At 40.0% G+C, this 23,109-nt stretch overlaps 1 protein-coding gene across 1 annotated transcript in view; it reads left to right on the top strand.

Annotated features, from left to right (window-relative positions):
- LOC126092735 (ornithine decarboxylase-like) overlaps positions 1–18,368 on the top strand; it is a 116,785-nt gene extending 98,417 nt beyond the window's left edge. The window contains exons 8-9 of the mRNA XM_049908461.1: positions 17,837–18,029; positions 18,245–18,368. Coding sequence (XP_049764418.1) covers positions 17,837–18,029; positions 18,245–18,368 — 317 coding nt within the window. The remainder of the gene's footprint in view (positions 1–17,836; positions 18,030–18,244) is intronic.
- Positions 18,369–23,109: the final 4,741 nt, after the last annotated feature.

Genomic DNA, 23,109 nt, shown 5'->3' with positions numbered 1-23,109 from the left:
CTCTCCATTGAGAATGACATGCTGCGTCCTGTTATCTAGGAACTCCTCAATCCAATCACACAATTGGTCTGATAGTCCATATGCTCTTACTTTGTTCATTAAATGACTGTGGGGAACTGTATCGAACGCTTTGCGGAAGTCAAGAAACACAGCATCTACCTGTGAACCCGTGTCTATGGCCCTCTGAGTCTCGTGGACGAATAGCACGAGCTGGGTTTCACATGACCATCTTTTTCGAAACCCATGCTGATTCCTACAGAGTAGATTTCTAGTCTCCAGAAAAGTCATTATACTCAAACACAATATGTGTTCCAAAATTCTACAACTTCTTGGCTTATTATCAGGCATTCTTGCAGGAGGGCACCATTTGAGCTGAACGAATTCATGGGTGGCCACAGCAGTCACACCTCTCTCTTCTGCATGCCTGACAGCTGACAAAACCTCCTTCATGGGGTCACTGGCACCATTTTTCCCTTCATGGTAACATCTGAGTCCTGAGATTTCCCCAACATGATCACTGTTGGACTCTACAGGTAGTTAAACGACTATTGAGCTGAGCAGTGGTGGAAGTACAATTTTCAGATGGTTTGTACTGCCGCAAACATCTGCACAAAGTCTGCCACAGGCATGTACTGTTGGATTCCGATGTGAGCTCAGCCACTTTATTTATTCCTGTGTCATCAACTGCAAAGCCAGAAGGTGTCACCCAATCACCACCTACATATTGAAAAGTATATGGCAACTGAACAGTGCCTACTCCATGGTCAACCCCAATGGAAATAGGCCAGCATGCCCTGGACCAACACATGCCGAGAGGACCTGCTGACACCATGGAGGTTGATCCTGACTTTGAGGCTGGCTACCATCTCTCTCCTTTTCTTGCAGAGGAGGTATGTCATATATTAGCAGTATGCCTGATGGGCAGGCAACCAGGTGGATGGTTAGGCACTGCATACAAGCATACCTCCTTGGCTTGGTCTCTCATTACTGTGGCCGCTGGTGAGCATCACATTGCAACTGATAGACAGTGGGTCAAGCTCCATGAGGGGTCCTCCTCACTAAGGATCTACTTCTTTCCGTAGAGTCACATGTGCAGAAATAGATCCAAACGTACACCTCCTTGCACATCCACTCCTCAGCAGTACTCTGCTGATGCTCTGTGCCAACTCATGTCTGGCTAATCCTAGCCCTTCAATCAGATCCTGGATGGAGCCCTTGTTGTGGAACTTCAGACATCTCCAACATATGCTCTGAGTACTGTTTTCAGCTAGCTGCCACTGAGTACCCTCTCCTCCCTTCCAGTGGAAAACTTTGTTGGTTTAGTCTCTAGTTTGCCAAGTGCTGTTATGACTATGTCAGCCATGTATCCTTGGCAAAAGTAACCACTAGTATTTAAGTCTTTGAAGAGTTTGTTCATCGCTATGTTCCAAAGTAGTGAGGACAGAACCCTCCTTGCAGACACCCTCTGGTGGTATTGACCACCATTTTATCATTCAATTTGATGGCTTCTACCTTCTGTTTACTCAGCAAGGTCTTAATCCATCTACATATGGTGTTCTTAATGACATGTTCTTCTACACCTCTAATCATGGATTTGGAGGTCATAGTGCCAAAAGCCCTTATTATGTCTAGGAAGACAAAGCAATTTTCTGATAGTGGAGTGTTTTGTCACCATCTCATCTGTTAATGGAGTGGTGTGTCGCATGATTTCCCTAGTTGATATGCATGTTGTTTATATGGTGAGGAACTTGAATTAACCTACTTTCCCCAACTCGCATGTTAACAAGTCTTTCTATAGTCCTTAAGAGGAAGGAAGCCAGGCTCATCAATCTCATATCCTTTGCTCTGGTATGATTACTTCTACCTGTATCCAGAATGAAAGTAACCCACACTCCATTCCAAACAATAGAAAAGACTCCCACTGGTATGCTGACTCTAAATAGTCTGCGGAGGAATCTAATTAATCTCTCTCCTGCTTTTTGCAGTACAGCCAGAAAGATTCCCTGTGGTCCTAGTGACTTTAATGGTTAAAATATTCCCAATGTCTACTGTATTTTTTTGTAATCAACACATTCTCTGGCAGATTGGCAGTTCTCTTGTTGGTTTCCTGCAAATTGGTACCTCCCAGGGATTGAATCACCCTCTTCTCTTAGAGTGCTTCTTGAGTTATTTGGTATTCTAGTGAGGAATTTGTGAAGTTTGGTGCACGTTACCACATTAATGTACCTTCCACATTCTCACAGAATACCTTCCGGGATGATAGTTTTGCTTGTTGAGTCGTAATGTTGTACTTTCCAAGGGCCTCCTGATGTTTTGCCCATTGTCTTTTCCTTCTTGCAGCATTAAACAGTCTTCTTGCCTGCCTCCTTTGCAGTTCCAGGTTCTTATCCCACCAAGGTACATTCCAGTTGGTGTACTTCTTGGTGGTAGGACAGTTTTCTAAGTATGAAATCATAATGACAGATGTCACTTCATCTACCATTTCCTCAATAGCTCCCTCAGGGGTTCAGCATTCCTCTGCTGAGAATGGACTTGGTGACCCCAGGGTTCCTGAGCTGGGGAGTGGTAAGCACTGCCAGTCCTTTGTCACCATCAGCTCTGGGCCTGCTTCAGTGACCATTGTTCAGTGTGGTTGCGGAATGTCATGTGTCACATGGAATGGGGATCTTGGCTTGACCTCCCAGATCACGAGGATGCTAAAACCTCTGTAAAAAGTCCTCAATCTTAAGGGTGCTGTGTGCTGATGAGATGCATGGCTGTTGAGGTGGAATAGTTGTTAGTGGACAACCTCTGGGAAACCTGCCGAACTTCAATTGTACCTGTATAAGGCTTAGCTAGGCATGTGGGCCACTGTCTAGATTGACTTTTATTTCCATAGATACTTGCAGGGCCAGCATAGATCCTTCAAAATATTTTCTTCCTCCTCCTAGCAGAAATGGTGGGCTGCTAGTAGGTACCAACACCCAATGAAGCAAGGGTGCTCATGTAGCCACTCCTCCAGACTTAGGCTTTACACAGACTCTATAAGTATTGAGTAACAGAATGTTTGCTGGTGGCCAGAAATTGTTTCTTGTAATTCAATGGAAAGAAGGGAGCTTTGAGAAAGTTTCACATTTTTCCTTACAAAAAGGTTTAGAGAGAATCACTGGAAGCTTAAAATCTGCCAAGTGCTTTTGAAATGGGACACTGTCGGTAGAAACATCCAATTCCCAACAAGTGAATAATACCCATAATGGTCAGTGACCCCTGGAGTATGCAATAGAAAATGAACTTCACAACATCTTAAACTATGGCAAAGGTGTTGTGACTTGCAGGGATCTGGTTGAGTGAAAGCTGAGAGGTCCCAGGAAGCATCACTGATTTACAGAACATAATGTAATGCGTGGATGGTGATCTCTTGAAATCAGACTTTTTTATACTGTCTTTTGGCAGTACAAAACTTCAGAGCACATTAAGGCTGGTTTCCTCTGCCACAGTGTGTGGCCTTATTTTCCTAACCCGATGGCTGTTTTACATGCCAGCACTTTGGGCACACCACCTCAGGTTGTAAGGGAATAGCCACATGTGGCAAATGTGGTAAGGTCAGTCATGAAGGTGTTGGTCATCGCCCTGTCTGAAGTAGGGACTGCAGTTTCTTTCTTGAAGATAGGAAGGTACCAGAAATTAAAAGAACTAAATGTATCTCAAATGGAGACATCAGAAAGATCTATAAAGCCATGCAGCCCCTAAAGTTTGCTACCTCCATTATGTTTGTTCTCAAACAATCAGTTCAGGAAACCGAAGCTGCTACCCATATGGAGGTTGCTAGTGTCAGCACTAGCACCTGCATTTGCCAGTGCACTTGTGCCACTGCAGTTCTTTCAAAGCCTACTTTTTCTCCCAAAACATAAGACAAGTCTGTTATCTCTCACATTATGGAGCTCCCTGCTTCTTCATAGGTTCAGTCCAGTCCACTGTCCAGCAGTGCCACTACCACTGCTGTGGTTTTGGCTCTGGAGCCTAGCCAGGGCAAAAAATCAAGGGCCAAAAAACAACCACTGATGGAGTCGGGAAGTAAATGGTCCGATGAGTCTACATCTTATCATCTGACATCTCTCTTGACTCTTTGGTAGAACCAATGGAGCTTGATGTCTGACTGAGCCCCCACCTATTACTGGATTCCCTCCCTGGTGTAAAGGTAGGGTGAAAGTGCGACCCCAGTAATAGGTGGCACCCATATTACAATGGAAAATTAATGGGTTCAGGACACATGTGGAGGAAGTGAAACCACTAGGGCAGGAACGCATTCTGTGTCTGTGTTTACAAGAAACACATTTCAAAGCCACTGACACCCCTGTGCTTCGTGACTGTAGCCTTCGTTGCAAGGATCACCTGACTGGGGACAGATTTAAGGGAGATGTTGCTGTGTTTGTCAATAACATGCATCACTCCTCTGCTCTCCCCCTGGCTGCTGACCAGCAAGCAGTTGTTGTTGAAATTCATGGGTGTCAGAGGATCATTATTTGCTCACTGTACCTCCCTCCACAAGATGTGATCGACTCTGAGGCGCTCATAGATCTTTTGGAACAACTCCCGTGACCATTTCTCCTACTGGAGGCTTCAATGCCCATCATATTTTGTGGGGTTCGGCCTCTACTATTCCTCACAGTCAGGTTTTGGAGAGCCTCATGACCTCCCATGAGCTGTGCATCCCCAACACAGGTACTCACACACATTTCTGTACTGTAACTGATTCATTCTGAGCCACCAACCTCTCTTTCTGTTTTCCAGACTTTGCAGACTCTTTTCAGTGGGAGGTCATAGATGACCTCCATTCCATTAACCATTTCCCACTTCGATTTCACATACCAGATGGAGCGCTACCTGAAGGGAAGCCACCAATACGGAAAGTCATCAAGGCTAACTAGATGCTGTTTAGCCAGCTAGTTGTGTTTGAGCATTGCAGCTGCATCCAGGAATGGGTGGATGATGATTTAAAAGCTGCTCTACAGCATAACATTGACAGAGACTCTGAATATTCCATAGAGAGTGACCTGGTGAAGATAGCATCAGCAACGAAGCATATGAGTGTGGGATTTGTGTCTGTGTTGAGATGCCATGATCGGCCCGATTTGAACTCTTCCGCCAGGAGGGTGAACTTGGAGTTGGAGTGGCTGCTTAGGACAGATATAGGGTCCTATATCGGTTTGATTCCTGTGGATGCTATCAATAGGTGGGACTACACTAGGCATGGCCTTCACCTCAATAGGAAAGGGAAGGGAAAACTGTCTGGGTTGATTGCAGAAAACTTAAGCGGGGACACTGTCACAAGTGGTAAAATACCAGTGGTCACAGGTGTCAGAGGGATGCCTTTTTTAGGATAGGGAAGGAGGAAAGAAAATGAGTTTTAAGAGAGATTGGCAGACACACTCAGTTTGAGAAAACAGATGAACTGGGGTCAGATTTTAGCATACAGCCTCCATTTCAACAATGTTTAACAGAAAGGAATCAGAAACTGCCAGTTCATATTTGCCAAAGCAGTAATAATCCCATTAGTATGCAGTATCAGTTATCTTTAATACACCAGAACATTCCAGGACTCAGAAATAAAGTTAATGAACTACTCATTTGTATGGATTAAATGAATTCATCTAACCAAATTGACATAATCTGCCTCTCTGAACATCAAGTGACCACTGGTATAGATATGTTAGACATTTCAGGATTTAAGCTAGCTTCCTACTTCTGAAGAGTAGATATTGATTGAGGAGGAGTTGCCACATTTATTAAAAACTGCCATAAATTCATGAACATTGACATTAATAAATTCTGTTTAGAGCAGCATCTAGAAGCATGTACGACAGAAGTAGAGTTCCATAACAGATCCTATATAATAGTAACTATTTACCGAGCACCTGCAGGAAATTATAATCTATTGAAAAATCATCTAGGAGCTCTTTTGGGTTATTTAACAGGAAGAAACAAAGAAATTTTGATTGCTGATGACTTTAATACAGATTTTCTAATGCAATCTTCCACTAAACATTTACTGCAGTTAGTAATGTTGTCTTTCAATCTAACTCACACTGTAAACTTTCCAACTAGGATCACTAAATCCTCAAGGACAGCCACTGATAAAATTTTTTAGACAAATCAAAGGAACAAAATCATATCATAAAACCTGTAATAAATGGACTATCAGATCATGGCATGCAGCTCCTTGTTTTAGATGTAAATTCTAAGCAGATTATGAAGACTGCTAAATCTGAGTATAGGAGAGTAGTCAATCAATCAAAAATTGAGTGTTTTAGAAAACTGCTCAAAGATATGAACTGGAAAGATGTTTATAGTGCTCATGACATGAATGAAAAATGTAACACATTCATGAACAATGTCAGTACCATGTTTGAAAACTGTTTTCCTCTAAAAGTTACTCCAGTTAAACAGAAGTCTATAATAAAACCATGGATTACACAAGGAATAAATATTTCCTGTATGACAAAAAGGAAAATGTATCTGTCAACCAAGAATAGCTCCAATGCTGATGATTTAGCTAAATACAAGGAATAATGTAAAATATTATAAAAAGTAATTCAGACGTCTAAACAAATCCACTACGAGAAGAAGATAGCAATGTCAGGGAACAAAATAAAAACAGTATGGGATATAGTGAAAGAGGAGACTGGTAGAACCAAAAAGAAACAGGAGCAAATAGCATTAAGGGTAGAAGACACATTAGTAACCGATGGGCATAGTGTGGCAAACCTATTTAACAAGTACTTTATATCCGTTACTGATAGAATGGGATTGTGAGGATCAGTAAATAATGCCCTTGAATATCTGAAACTAGCCTTTACAAATAGCTTCAGGTACATGAATATGTCACTCACTTCACCAAAAGAAATAACTTCCATAATAAAATCTTTAAAAACAAAGCAGTTTAGTTGTTACGATGAAATATCAACAAAGTTAATTAAAGCATGTTCTTGTGAGTTTAGTACAATTTTAAGTTACTTGTGTAGCCTGTCAATTATAACTGGGACATTTCCTGACTGGCTAAAATATGCAGATGTTAAGCCTCTATTCAAGAAAGGGGATAGAGAGACCATCAAACTACAGACCGATTTCACTTTTGCCAGCATTCTCAAAAATTTTAGAAAAAGTAAAGCAGCTTCTCAACCATCTGACTACAAGTAATATATTATCAAGAACACAGTTTGGATTTCTGAAGGGTTCTGATATCAAGAAGGCTATTTACACCTACAGTGGAAATGTACTTAATTCATTAAATAACAAATTACAAGCAGCTTGTATTTTCTGTGATTTGTCAAAGGCATTTGATTGTGTGAACCACAACATCCTTTTAAACAAATTAGAATTCTATGGTATCACGGGCAGTGCTGCAAAACGGTTCATGTCATACCTTGCTAACAGGAAACAAAGGGTGTCAGTGCAAGGGACTAGTGAATTAAGTAATCAGAATGGGAAGAAATTACATGTGGTGTCCCACCAGGATCCATCTTAGGGCCACTGCTTTTTCTTGTGTACATTAATGATCTCTCATCAGTTACACTGTCAGAAGCAGAATTCGTTTTGTTTGCAGATGACACAAGTATTTTGCAATAAATAGTATGTCAAGTGTAGTTCTAGGAAGATCAGCTAATGATATTTTCATGGATATTAATAAACGGTTTAAAGCTAACTCAATGACATTAAACTTTGAAAAGACTCACTATATGCAATTCAGAACCTGTAAGAGGTTTCCACCCAGCATATGCGTAAAGTATGAAGAAGAGCAGATAGAAGAGGTTAACAGTCTTAAATTCCTGGGATTACAACTTGATAATAAATTCAGTTTGGAGGAGCACACCACAGAACTGCAGAAACGCCTTAACAAATCTGTATTTGCCATTTGACTGTTAGCTGACATAGGTGACATAAAAACGAAAAAGCTTTCATACTTTGCCAACTTTCATTCCATAATGTCATATGGTATAATATTTTGGGGTAACTCTTCAAGTCAAACAAAAGTTTTCAGAGTCCAAAAGCATGTAATATGTATTATTTGTGGAGTAAATTCACGGATGTCCTGTAGAAACCTCTTCAAAGAACTGGGTATACTAATTACTGCCTCTGTATATTTACTTCTTAATGAAATTTGTGTTAAATAATATATCTCTTTTTCCAACAAACAGCTCAGTTCATACATACAGTACCAGGAACAAAAATGATCTGCACAAGGACTTAAAAGCACTTACTTTAGTTCAAAAAGGGATCCACTACCCAGGAACACTCATCTTCAATAATTTGCCAGCAAACATAAAAAAATTTAGTTACAAATAAAGATCAGTTTAAAAGGAGCCTGAAAGACTTACTAGTGGCCAACTCCTTCTACTCCATTGATGAATTTTTTATAGAAACAAATGATGTATTGTATATATTCGTACTATTAGTATTGTTATTTGAGCTTTAAAAAAAATATTGACATGTTCCATATCCACGAGGATCTCCTCAGCACGGGTCTATGGAACAAAAAACTAATCTAATCTAATCTAATCTAATACAGTCCCCTAATCTTCTGAGATGCTAAAGCCAAAGCCCAATGCATGATTAAGGAGAGCAAGAACAGGTCTCTAGTCTCCATTAGCCATTCCACTTGTTCTGTGAAAGTACGGGAAGCCATCAGGAAAACGCAATCAGTAACCTGGTAAATGCAATCATTAACCAACAGCAACAGTGCTGGCACAGGGGTGTCACCAAACAACTTCCGGAGACATCGCTCAGGTGCTGGCAGAGAAATGTGCAAGCCAGAATCCAGCATTTTGTCACTACCGTGCAACTGTAGAGAGAGGAGAATTGGAATTTAGATCCAACAGTTCCAAGACTTACAGGTACAACTACCATTTCTCCATGTGGGAGCTGAAATGAGCCCTGGCCCCTGTCTCAGACTTGTTATGCTGCACCCAGTCACTACCAGATCTAGTACACCATTCTTAGACATTTTCCTGGAGCGTCAAAAGAAATCCTCCTTGAATGCTTTAATCTCATACGGCATACAAGTAACATTCCAATCTCATGAAGAGAGGCAATTTTGGTACATCTTCTCAAAACTGGAAAAGGCAACACATGTCCCAGTAATTATCAGAGTACCGTCTTCGAGTTGTGTAGGAAAGACCCTGGAGCAAATGGTTAACCATCATCTGGTCAGGTTGTTAGAGGCCAGGTAAGTCTTTAGCCACTCTTGGTATGGATTCCAACGATTTTGGTCCACTGTCAACAATTTTTACTTTACTAGAGACAGCGATTCAGTAGGCTTTCCTATTGAAATATCAGTGTGTTGCCATATTCTTCAATGTCAGTAATGCATATGATACCATTTGGAGACTATGTATTATGCATCAAAGTGGCTTTCATGACCATCTCCCCAACTTCATACAGTCTTTCCTGCCTCAGCAGCTTTTTAGGACCTGACTTGGTGACTCGCGATTGATTTGAGCAGGAGTACCATGCCAGTCAGGACAGGGTTTTAAGTGTTACCCTCTTTGTCATAGCCATAAACAGTATGGAGTCCTGTACAGTGCTACTTCTTTGTGACGATTTTGCTGTTTTGTGTTCCTCCTCCAGTGTTGTAACAGCAAGCTGTCAGTTGCAACTTACAGTGCAGAGGTTAGAGTGTGCTGTAAAGACAGGTTTTCAGTTTCCTGCAGATAAGTATGTGTGTATTTATTTTAATTGTTCTCAGTGTGTTTTTAATTTACCAGTATTTACTGTGAGGGACACCATTCTACATTTTAGAGACTCAATGAGATTTCTGAGTCTCATTTTTGTTTCATAATTGTCGTTGTTGCCACACCTGAGAGATCTGAAAGCCAGAACCCTGAAGGCACTAAATATCTTAAAGTGTCTTATTCACAGGTCTTAGAAGGGGACAGGGCATGTCTGCTCCAGTTTTATAGGAGTTTCATGTGTTCTCAGCTGGACTGTGGGTGCACAGTATGTGGATTGATGAGCACTTCTTATTTGAAGATCATTAACACTTTCACCCTGAGGTGATTTGGCTGGCCACAGGTGCATACAGGACCAGTCCCATACCCATTCTCTGTGCTGAGACTGGGGAAGTTCCACTCACCATCCAGCAGCAGCTGCTCATGATGTGTCAAGCATGTAATCTCCTTGGAGTGCTGACTTCAATTTCATACCATACTGTAGCTCATCTGCCTCTGGAATAACTTTTCTCCAGCTGTCTATGAGTGACAATGCTGTTTGGGATTCTCATGTAGCATGTACTGGAGGCACTTGTTGTGGAGTGACTACAACCTCAAATCCATGGTTTTAACCATCTGCTAACCATCTGCTCCCCCCTCATGAACCATGGATCTTGCTGTTGGTGGAGAGGCTTGCGTGCCTCAGTGATACAGATAACCGTACTGTAGATGCAACCACAATGGAGGGGTATCTGTTGAGAGGCCAGACAAACGTGTGGTTCCTGAAGAGGGCAGCAGCCTTTTCAGTAGTTGCAGGGGCAACAGTCTGGATGATTGACTGATCTGGCCTTGTGACACTAACCAAAACAGCCTCTCTGTGCTGGTACTGCGAACGGCTGAAAGCAAGGGGAAACTACAGCTGTAATTTTTCCTCAGGGCATGCAGCTTTACTGTATGGTAAATGATGATGGTGTCCTCTTGGGTAAAATATTCTGGAGGTAAAATAGTCCCTCATTTGGATCTCTAGGTGGGGACTATTCAGGAGGATATCGTTATCAGCAGAAAGAAAACTGCCGTTCTATGGATCGGAGTGTGGAATGTCAGATCCCTTAATCAGGCAGGAAGGTTACAAAATTTAAAAAGGGAAACGGATAGACTAAAGTTACATATAGTGGAAATTAGTGAAGTTTGGTGGCAGGAGGAACAAAACTTCTGGTCAGGTGAATACAGGGCTATAAATACAAAATCGAATAGGGGTAATGCAGGAGTAGGTATAATAATGAATAAAAAATAGGAGTGTGGGTAAGCTACTACAAACAGCATTGTGAACCCATTATTGTGGCCAAGATAGACATGAGGCCCATGCCTACCACAGCAGTACAAGTTTATATTCCAACTAGCTCTACAGATGACGAAGAGATTGATGAAATGTATGATGAGGTAAAAGAAATTATCCAGATAGTGAAGGGCGATGAAAATTTAATTGTCATGGGTGACTGGAATTTGGTAGTAGGAAAAGGAAGAGAAGGAAATGTAGTAAGTGAATATGGAATGAGGGTAAGAAATGAAAGAGGAAGCCGCCTGATAGAATTTTGCACAGAGCATAACTTAATGATAGCTAACACTTGGTTCAAGAATCATAAAAGAAGTTTGTATACATGGAAGAGGCCTGGAGATACTCGAAGGTTTCAGATAGAATATATAAGACAGAGATTTATGAACCAGGTTTTAAATTGTAAGACATTTCCAGGGGCAGATGTGGACTCTGACCACAATCTATTGGTTATGAACTGTAGACTAAAACTGAAGAAACTGCTAAAAGGTGGGAATTTAAGGAGATGGGATCTGGATAAACTGACAGAACCAGAGATTGTAGACAGTTTCAGGGAGAGCATTAGGGAATGATTGAGAGGAATGGGGGAAAGAAATGCAATAGAAGAAGACTGGGTAGCTTTGAGGGATGAAATAGTGAAGGCAGCAGAGGATCAAGTAGGTAAAAAGACGAGGGCTATTATAAATGCTTGGGTAACTGAAGATATATTGAATTTAATTGATGAAAGGAGAAAATATCAAAATGCAGTAAATGAAGCAGACAAAAAGGAATACAAATGTCTCAAAAATGAGATCGACAGGAAGTGCAAAATGGCTAAGCAGGGATGACTAAAGGACAAATGTAAGGATGTAGAGGCGTATATCACTAGGGTTAAGATAGATACTGCCTACAGAAAAATTAAAGAGAGCTTTGGAGAAAAGAGAACCACTTGCATTAATATCAAGAGCTCAGATGGAAACCCAGTTCTAAGTATAGAAGAGAAATCAGAAAGGTGGGAGGAGTATATAGAGGGTCTGCACAAGGGTGATGGACTTGAGGACAATATTATGAAAATGGAAGAGGATGTAGATGAAGTTGAAATGTGAGATATGATACTGCATGAAGAGTTTGATAGAGCACTGAAATACCTAAGCCGAAACACAGCCACGGGGTAGACAACATTTCATTAGAACTTCTGATAGCCTTGGGAGAGCCAGCCCTGACTGAACTCTGCCATCGGGAGAGCAAGATGTATGAGACTGGCAAAATACCCTCAGACTACAAGAAGAATATAATAATTCCAATCCCAAAGAAAGCATGTGTTGACAGATGTGAAAATTACCGAACTCTCAGTTTAATAAGCCATGGCTGCAAAATACTAACACGAATTCTTTACAGATGAATGGAAAAACTGGTAGAAGCCAACCTCGGGGAAGATCAGTTTGGATTCCATAGAAAAGTTGGAACACATGAGGCAATAATGACCCCACAACTTATCTTAGAAAATAGATGAAGGAAATGCAAACGTATGTTTCTAGCATTTGTAGACTCCGAGAAAACTTTTGACAGTGTTGACTGGAATACTCTCTTTCAAATTCTGAAGGTGGCAGGGGTAAAATACATGGAGCGAATGGCTATTTACAATTTGTACAGAAACCAAATGGCAGTTATAAGAGTCGAGGGGCATGAAAGTGAAGCAGTGGTTGGGAAGGGAGGGAGACAGGGTTTTAGCCTCTCCCCGAAGTTATTCAATCTGTGTATTGAGCAAGCAGTAAAGGAAACAAAAGAAAAAATATGGATTAGGAATTAAAATCCATGGAGAAGAAATAAAAACTTTGAAGTTCACTGTTGACATTGTAATTCTGTCAGAGACAGCAAAGGATCTGGAAGAGCAGCTGAACGGAATGGACAGTGTCTTGAAAGGAGGATATACGATGAACATCAACAAATGCAAAATGAGGATAATGGAATGTAGTTGAATTAAATTGGGTGATGCTGAGGGTATTAGATTAGAAAATGAGATGCTTAAAATAGTAAATGAGTTTTGCTATTTGGGAAGAAAAATAACTGATGATGGTCAAAGTAGAGAGGACATAGAATGTAGACTGGCAATGGCAAAGAAAGCGTTTCTGAAGAAGAGAAATTTGTTAACATCGAGTATAGATTTAAGTGTCAGGAAGTCATTTCTAAAAGTATTTGTATGGAGTGTGGCCTTGTATGGAAGTGAAACCTGGACGATAAATAGATTGGATAAGAAGAGAATGTGGTGCTACAGAAGAATGCTGAAGATTAGATGGGTAGATCACATAACTAATAAGGAGGTATTGAATGGAATTGGGGAGAAGAGGAGTTTGTGGCACAACTTGACTAGAAGAAGGGATCGGTTGGTAGGACATGTTCTGAGGCATCAAGGGGTCACCACTTTAGTATTGGAGGGCAGCTTGGAGGGTAAAAATCGTAGAGGGAGACCAAGAGATGAATACACTAGGCAGATTCAGAAGGATGTAGGTTGCAATAGGTACTGGGAGATGATGAAGCTTGCACAGGACAGAGTAGCGTGGAGAGCTGCATCAAACCAGTCTCTGGACCGAAGACCACAACAACAACAACAACAACGACAACAACAACCATCTGCTACCCTGGTTACTGCTGAGGTCCAGCATAATTTTAGATTTAGTGCAGTAGAGGAGATATTACACTCCTGCTTCTGTTTTTAATGCGATATTTTCTGACATTTTATCCGAGCACCAAAATTATGTAGTTGTTTTTACTAATGAATCAAAACCGAGGAACAGTGTTGGTTGCTCTGTTATTTTCTTGGATCATGGCCTCTAGGTCCCACTGCCTTAAGCCATTACTGTATTTGATGCAGAATTATATGCGATATTGCGTGCACTGTGTAATGGATTTGGGAGATGTGTTATTTTCTACCGGATTTGTCGATACCAAATCTAATGATCGAGGTTGTAAATGTTTTCTTATATTTTTGTCAGAATATTTTTTTGTGAATTGTAATTTTTCTTATCTTATGCTAATTGATTAATATTAGTAGATGTGACGAAGAATATCAAAGAGACTGGTTACAAGTGGAAGCGTGTGTGTTGTGTGAAATGTCTTTGACGCTGGAGTTGTCTTTGACTGTAGTCAGTCGGCAGTGAACTCTCAGTGTGTGTGAGAGTGGAACAATGTGCAGGTTGCCGTTATAATAATTTGCTAGTTAACAGGAAAAATGAATTATGTTACTACTTTTTTTTATATAAACATCAAGAAGGAACCACATTCAAAGAAATGGTATTTGAAGCACAAAAAATGAGGCAAACACATTGAACTAGGTCATTTCTGCAGCTGATGAAACTGCATTCTGGAATCATACTTTCACTAGACAACTGAAGCCAACACAAAAAGTCAACTATCATCTTACAAACATTTCACGGAAAAGGTACCATCACAAAAACTGGAGCAGATGATATGATCTTCCAATGCTAAATTTATTGTCTGTTCACATTCTCTAAGTACGCTCCATGTGCTGAAACTTTTGTACCCAGCAGGTAATGTAGTCCAGACTGTCCAGGATGCCCTGCTCCAACTGCAATGACTGGGGAAGGAGGTGTTTTTATGCTATGTACTAGGGCAGGGAACAAAAGGGCAGATCTAGCAGCCAAGGAGGCATGTCTTGATCCTCAGGTATTTCATTGTGGTATCCCTCTGCATGCCATCACCTTGTTGTTGAGCTCAAGATTCTTGCATCGGTGGGAGTACGAGTGTCTAGAAGTGACTGATTATAAGCTCCGTGTAGTAAAGCCCACACTACAGCTATGGTGTATTTCCTTCCATCCACGTACACAGGATGAGGTTTTCTTCACTTGACTTTGCATAGGCCACAGCCATATGATGCATGGCTTCTTGATCTGGCAAGAGGACCATCCAGTATGTGGCACTTGAGGTGTATAGATCATTGTGTGACATCTTTTATTGGACTGCATTTTATTTTCTGACTGGTGGGCCTTGGCTGATTTTCTGACTGATCTGCAATATATTTTAGGTGATGATCAGATGAATATGGTTAGAGTATTAAAGTTTTTTGAACTGTCAAATTTTTTTATCAAGATTTTAGAGAGGCGGTTTTAATATGTTTGCAGGGTGACTGGCTTGTCCACATTTTATGTAAGTGATCAGCCATTGACATTTTCCTGTGCCTTCCTTTTTGCTCCCTTCTTGTTTTACTTATGTTTTAGTCTCCTTTATTGCATCTTTTATTCTTTCCCGTTGTCTTATGATCACATTTTAAAATTTTTTTCCACATTTGTTTCTTTTAATGCATGTAAGGGTGCTGATAACCCTGCTGCTGAGTGTCCATAAGCACTAAACATTCACACACACTTTTCAACAGCTATTAGATACTGTATTGTAGTTCTGACTTCAGATAGGTTGAGTGTTAGTCTTTTTTATATAAGTCCCAGTCTGTTTTCCTATGATTTCCGTTGGTCATGGTCTGTTTAGGACCTATTTCAACCAAGAACTTGATATACACCTAGTCAGATAAGGATGGTTCCACCACCAGAGGATGCTGTTTGATATAACTATCTATTAAGATGATTCCAAAAGTTATGTCAGTTGCTTCATGTCTTCTTCTATTCCTGAAGGAAGGTTTGCTACCCCTGTTCTGGATCTCCAGGTCAAGCTGTGAACAGCTGTCTACCAGTCTCCTCATGTCCTGGGAAGGAGGAAAACCGTCTTCATAAGGAATATAAGCCAAGGCCAGTACAATTTTCCTCTTGATACCTTCCTTTTGCAGCAGCCTTATAGTCACTAAGTCCCTGATGCAAATGTCCACCATCAGCATGAATGAAATTACATTGTTGACATAAATGCATGTTCTGTAGTTCTTTAGATTTCTAGCCTAAATCAACTTTTACTAGATAAGTGTAATGTCCACCACCTGTCCTCCCAGAAGGCAACTCAGGACAGCAGTGGCCTCCTTGCTGCACTGCAGGTCCATCTGCAACACTTGTAGCCACCAACTTGCAGCCATGACCATTCCTAATGTCTTTGATTATCCTGCTGGGAACCTATGAGAGCCCTAAGCAAAGTTTCAGGTCCTGTTCTTTCATGGCCCTCAGGTATTCTTCACTGACTTTTACCTCAAGGATTAGGCCATCCAGTATAACCTTTTGGTTAGTTACACTCTAGTCCTCTATTGAGACCTTCTGGTCCTGCACCCATACTTTCATGAACATAGTCTTTGTGTAAGTATCCTTAAGAAGTTTCGGTACCAAAACTAATATCTTAGTGGTCTTTAAGAGTTCAGGAGCTGTCTTGACCAGCAGCTTCACCCCCTCTCACGATGATATTTTGGTCAACATCTCCTTAAGCCAATTCACTGTTCTTGGCCCCCCCCCCCCAAAAAAAAAAAAAATAAAAAAAAAAAAAAAAAAAAAAAATTAGCACTCTTGTCTTGTGACCTGAATGTGCAACCCTCCCCCTCCCTTTGACCCTCTCAAAGAGAACCATCTGAACAAGTTTCACCTGATGTGAGGTGATGTTGATGAGCGGTTAGCCCTGTTTTGTAACCGCCATCCTGAAAACTGAGAGTGCAGCACTATAGGTCTATTTTCCTATTTCTTGCCTTTACTTTTCTAAATTCATTTGCTTGGAGAAATGGGAGTATTAGACTCAATCCTTGTTCCCTGTCTTGGAAGTAGAAGGAGTCTGTTTAATCCCTTCACTCTGAGACAGTCTTTTTTTGGAGGTTTTAGGTTTGAGACCCTTAATCCACTCCATTTATGTTTCGGAAGCCAGTCATTTCCTTCCTTTCCCTTTTGTTCTCTGAGAAGTTTTCTTCTCTGAGTCGCAACAAGGGCTTTGATCTTGACCCTGTCCAATTTCTCAGTGACGATTTCCACTTCTCGAACTGGTCTAGTGCCCAATCCTGTTGTGGAAGAACTTCCATGAGTTCCAGTCCCGATGCTTGGGTGTTTTAGGTCTCATCAAGCTCTCAGTTTTTGTTTGATTTTGTTCTGTGTTTTCCATTTTGGCCCCATGTGAATTGGGGATATATTAAGTCCACACTATGGGGACCCACAAGGTGCAAGGCTAATGGAGGATTACCAGTATCCCTGAGGTTCCATTCATGACACATCTTCCCATGTGACATGCACCCCTCAGCATGGATTGCATTACACTTTTGAATGGGTACCTGGGGAAGGTCTGTGGGAATGGATATGGGAGAGATTGGGTGTTCTGGGATGCACTATGTATGATTCATCTGCTGACACCTCTCCAGCATGGGAGACCCTGCCAGTAGCTGTGCTACAGCCGGCATAGCCCACAGCTTCATGCAAACATGCAAGCCTCCCTGCTTGCGTGGTCACTACTTTGAAAAGTTGGTTTCGATTGGAGAGGGAGCTATTACTCAAACATGGTATTTTAAAATAGAAAAGCAACAGCCTTTCTTAAATATTGTCTTTTAAAATAGCATATTTGTATAATTTTTCACACAGTGTTGTAATCTGGTGAGATGACTGTATTTTCTTGTAGTTCTGCTTTATGGAATACTGCATGCATCATCATCATTGACAAACTTCCTTTGTTTCTAACAAATCACAAAGTTGGATTTCAGTCTAATTCAATAAATGCAGCTGTCATACAATCAAACCATTAATGTTAAAGGACAGTATTGTCAGAATACAGTTTTCTACATATAAGTTTGTTTTTTAAATATCTTCAGATGTATTATTATTGACTTTGAAAGCAGACATACTATGACTTGTTATTTAACAATGTGCATTAAACTGCTCTTAATTTAATTTAATACTTCTTTTAAAGGGAACAAAGCATGCAGTATACCCCAGTTCTATCTGGGGTCCAACTTGTGAAGACATAGATAAAGTAGTAAACTTAATTTTGCTGCCAGAGCTGAGCATTGGTGACTGGCTGGTATTTGAGAATATGGGTGCTTACAATTTACAAGTGGCATCTCCCTTTAGTGGCTTTCCCACCCCAAAAGTGCACACAGTGATTGATGAACATGGCTGGTGAGTGAAATTTTTCATTAAAAATTAGTTATAGGGCCTAATGTGTTTATGAACATGAAACTTTTTAAAACAGTTTCCGTTATTTGTCAGTCAAGTTATTTTATTCATTGTTTAATTTTATTCATTGTTTAATTTAATCTAATCAGATATGGAAAATATTTATTCTCTACTTGATTCCCATATTATGACATTTGTTTCTTTACTTCTGACTCCAGGAGGCTGCTCAAAAATAAGGATCTGATGAAAGAAACTCATTTTGTCATTGGAAACTCCCCACCAAACTTGCCTCCAGGGAGTGGCAGGGACACCATTGATGAAAAGTCTGTCTTCTCAACATAAGACTCCAATATATTTTCAGGTTTTGTATATTAACCTACTGAGGTGGGACATTACAAATACAAGATTTTTGAAATTATTATTAGACAGAACATGACAGCTGCAATATAAATTGTATTTTTGTGCCTCATGAATGACAGATAAACATTTGTTGTGCTCATCTTCTGTGCAAAGATACGCTAATAGCTACATCAACAGCCATATGTTACTTGGTCTTTACGTTAATGTCTCATTTTGAAAAACTCCAATGTATGCACAACCTTTCTTGGTGATATAGATGCAACACTTTGTTATGTATAGCATTTCTGTATGTATCTGGTGTAAGTGTCTAATATTGTTACAGCAGAATCTTATCTTTTTCTGTGCAGGTTATTTTTAAATGCCACAAAGAACACTGCAGTCTTAGGCACAACATGACATGTATGGTGTTACACAAGACTGGATTCATAATGTGATTTTCATGTATATTTTTTGAGTACATGTTTTGTCAGACTGTTAGGGCATGGTTTGTTAAATCAAATTTGCACTGTACACCGTTACTTGATGCGTTAAGCTTAATAAAGCAACTGAGCTATAAATCTCCATGTATGTCATCTTCACAAACATTTTGGTCATTTGAGATTCACAGTTCATTCAAAAATACCTTTTTAAAAATGCTAAATGTGATTACATACTAGTTCTTATTTGAACTGCATGCATTTCTTCAAGGAAATTAACTGTCTGTGGCATGTGAATGTAGTGCAGTTCAAAATCTCCTGCGATAGCATAATGAGATGGAGGGTTTGAAATGATCCTTTGTTCAGTGCAATGAAATTTTCTGTGCATTTTTCAGTGTGGAAAATTGAAAACATCTGTATGTTAACTACTATATCACTGTTAAATGTTTAAATACTTAATTCTTGGGAAGAACTCTGTGTAGCTGCTCTGAAACATCGTTAGGGTGGTCCTCATTAGTCAGTGTCTTAGAGATGACTTCTCTGTTTTTTGTGTCTGTTAAAATGCAAATAATTCTTCTATGTTCGTAGCTAAATTCATATATCCATAGTGACTCCAACATTAAGGGATATTAAATTCGAACCTGGCTTCCTTAAGTTTTATTCCTTTTTATTTTCTTTCTCTTGGGTTACTATACTTTTTCACCCATAACAGGCATTTATTTTCATACAATTTTCACTGTTTCATAGTTAATTACATAGATATAATGATGTAAATAAATTTTGTGATTCAGAAATAGTGATACATAACTGCAAACCTCTGTGGATACCTTCTGAGTATTTTGGTGTAAGGGAACCATGGTCTTTGGCAGCTTGTTACAGCTATTGCATTGCATTTGATGCCTTGCCCCAGTTAGCTTTGTATCATTATTACACTAAAAATACAGCACAATGGTGCAGATGTTGGTGGTACTCACTGTGTGTTGTGTTTTCATTCCTACATGGTAAATGCTTTTGACAACAATAATGTCCTCTTCAACCTATTAGTCTCAATCTGGCATTCAGTACAGCTCAGGTCTGCCAAAAATGTTGTTTCTGAACAGTGTTAATTTTGGGTTAACAATGATACACAGCAGTATTATGGATAAGTTTACTGATGAAAACTTGGCCGAAAAGCACCTAGTGTATGGATTCAGTGAAAGCAATGGAAGAGCTGCACACCAACACAATGCTGAGCTGTGCCTAGACTGACGGCAACTACATCACAGTGCTTTTGCATCTTGCAGTTGTTGGACTACAGTGTGCTTTGCATCTTTATTGATTGCATATTATAGACCATTTCACTGTTGCAAAGGTATTTTAACAGAAACAAGGATCATTGCAGTAACACCAACACACACACACACACACACACACACACACACACACACACAGGGAGAGGCTGCAGGTGCGTGGTGTGTGGGACAGAGATTAGAGACATGATGGACACTGTCCCCAATGAGTTCATGCAGCACATGACGACAATGTTGTAGAGGAGTGAACTGGGAGGGGGGCAGAACAGAGGATAAGGTGACTATGGGGAAGAGGATGTGGGTGCAGGATGGGTCAAATTGGAGTTCTGGGGCATGTTGGAGGCAGGTGTGATGCAGGGGGTTATTGGATATTGAAGCCAGGAGGATTACAGGAATGAAGGAAGTTTTGCAAGCAAAACTCCCATCTACAAAGTTCAGAAAAGCTTCTGCTGAGGGTAAGGACCCAGATGATACAGAATGTGAAGTGATCATTAGAATTGAGCAAGTCATGCTCTGCTGCATGTTCTGGCAGTGTTATTGGCCACAATTTTGTTGTGGCCATTTGTTTGTGAGGACAGTTCATTAGTGGTCACATCTAGGGTCAAGTACATGATCTGATTTCAAGCATCTGCTTTGACCAAACACATTCTGTTTGACGTCATGAGCTTACATTACTAAGGATACAATTGCAAATTATTAAATTTTATCTTCAGTTGTCTTAGTATTTAGTGTAATCTATGATATTTGTGAACTATGCGGCTTATTCCAAATATGCCATGATGTATGACAGTGTGGGTGGGGTGGAACTCGAGAGCACAGCTTAAATTATTGATAAGTAAACTACCAGTGATTATATTTTTATTCTTTTCTGTCAAATATTTGGCTATTTCTTTCTGTATTTGGCACTATTTCTGAGAGTAATTTTAGTCAGAAACTTAAGAGAACAATTTAAATTATTGAATGTAAAACAATAATTGATTACAAAGATCATGTTGTTTCTTACAGTTATTTCAATTTTTTTGTAATGTGACAAGTTTGTTGAGGCTGAGGTTAGCCAGAAACCTAAGTGTATAGCTCAAGTGATCTTGAGTGAAATGAGTAGTAATGTTATTTATAATTCTGTGACATCATGGAGATGCTGTGTATATGAAATGACTGTTTCTAGAGGTTTGTGTAGCCATTGCTGGTGTCTCATGCAGTGGAAGTTTGTTTTTGCTTTGTAATTTGTAGTAAAAGTTAAATTGAATGGGATAGAGCTGTAATAGGGCTTAACGAGTGACACTTTATGAACTGTTCAGTACTGCATAAGACAGCTTTCTGGTATACCATCCAATTCGCATTACACAGAACACAGTTTGTAATTTTGCCTCAAGATTTATGATCAGGTGATAGTGCATACATTATGTATTGATGTAGTATAACTAATTAGCTTACCACCTATGAGATGAAAGTATTTAGCCAGAATCTGTAATTATGAGTAATGCATTCAGAATGAGATTTTCACTCCGCAGCGGAGTGTGCACTGATATGAAACTTCCTGGCAGATTAAAACTGTGTGCCGGACCGAGACTCAAACTCGGGACCTTTGCCTTTTGCGGGCAAGTGCTCTACCAATTGAGCTACCCAAGCACGACTCACACCTCGTCCTCACAGCTTTACTTCTGCCAGTACCTCGTCTCCTACCTTCCAAACTTTACAGAAGCTCTCCTGTGGACCCTGCAGGTTGGAGACGAGGTACTGGCAGAAGTAAAGCCGTGAGGACGGGGCGTGAGTCGTGCTTGGGTAGCTCAGTTGGTAGAGCACTTGCCTGCAAAAGGCAAAGGTCCTGAGTTCGAGTCTCAGTCCGGCACACAGTTTTAGTCTGCCAGGAAGTTTCATATCAGCGCGCACTCCACTGCAGAGTGAAAATCTCATTCTGAAAATATCCCCCAGGCTGTGGCTAAGCAATGTCTCCACAATATCCTTTCTTTCAGGAGTGTTAGTTCTGCAGGGTCTGCAGGAGAGCTTCTGTAAAGTTTGGAAGGTAGGAGACGAGGTACTGGCAGAAGTAAAGCTGTGAGGATGGGGCGTGAGTCGTGCTTGGGTAGCTCAGTTGGTAGAGCACTTGCCCGCGAAAGGCAAAGGTCCTGAGTTCGAGTCTCGGTCCGGCACACAGTTTTAATCTGCCAGGAAGTTTCATGAGTAATCCATTATTTGGAATCAGCAATTTGATATGGGTTTAGGAAAACTTTTGAAAAAAAATAAATAAAAAAAGGGAAGACATCATGGTAATGTTAGCATCAAAGTTCTGCTTGTAACTAATTAACAAATTAATCACTCAAATTCGATTACTTCATGTAAAGCTGAATTAACAGTTCAAAATGTTTCACAATATGAGCCATAATTAAACTCATGTAGAATCTTAGGGAATCATGTTGTTAAAAATGCCAGATTCAGAATGTCTGTAATTAATTTTGTTATTATATATTCTGAAAATGTCTTAGATAAACAAATGACCTATTTAAGATTCCGACAAAGCAAAGTTTTTATATGGAATGTGAAGCTTGTAACATTATTCCAAAGTGTCTAAGGTGCTCCAATTTGTGTTAGCACAAAAAGTTGTTTAGTAATTTAGAAGAAATCTGTGATTATGTGTCAAATATTGTTAACTGCATTTCATTACTTTATTTTTGTCTCAGTACCTAAAAGCCAGTACATGAAATACCGGGTGATCAAAAAGTCAATATAAATTTGAAAACTGAATAAATCATGGAATAATGTAGATAGAGAGGTACAAATTGACACACATGCTTGGAATGACATGGGGTTTTATTAGAACCAAAAAAATACAAATGTTCAAAAAATGCCTGACAGATTGCGCTTCATATGATCAGAACAAAGATAATTAGCATAAGAAAGTAAGACTAAGCAAAGATAATGTTCTTTACAGGAAATGCTCAATATGTCCACCATCATTCCTCAACAATAGCTGTAGTCAAAGAATAATGTTGTAAACAGCACTGTAAAGCATGTCCAGAG

Source organism: Schistocerca cancellata, chromosome 7, assembly GCF_023864275.1.
Source record: "Schistocerca cancellata isolate TAMUIC-IGC-003103 chromosome 7, iqSchCanc2.1, whole genome shotgun sequence".
NCBI classification, from domain to species: Eukaryota; Metazoa; Arthropoda; class Insecta; order Orthoptera; family Acrididae; genus Schistocerca; species Schistocerca cancellata.
This window is presented reverse-complemented; position numbering and strand designations above follow the sequence as displayed.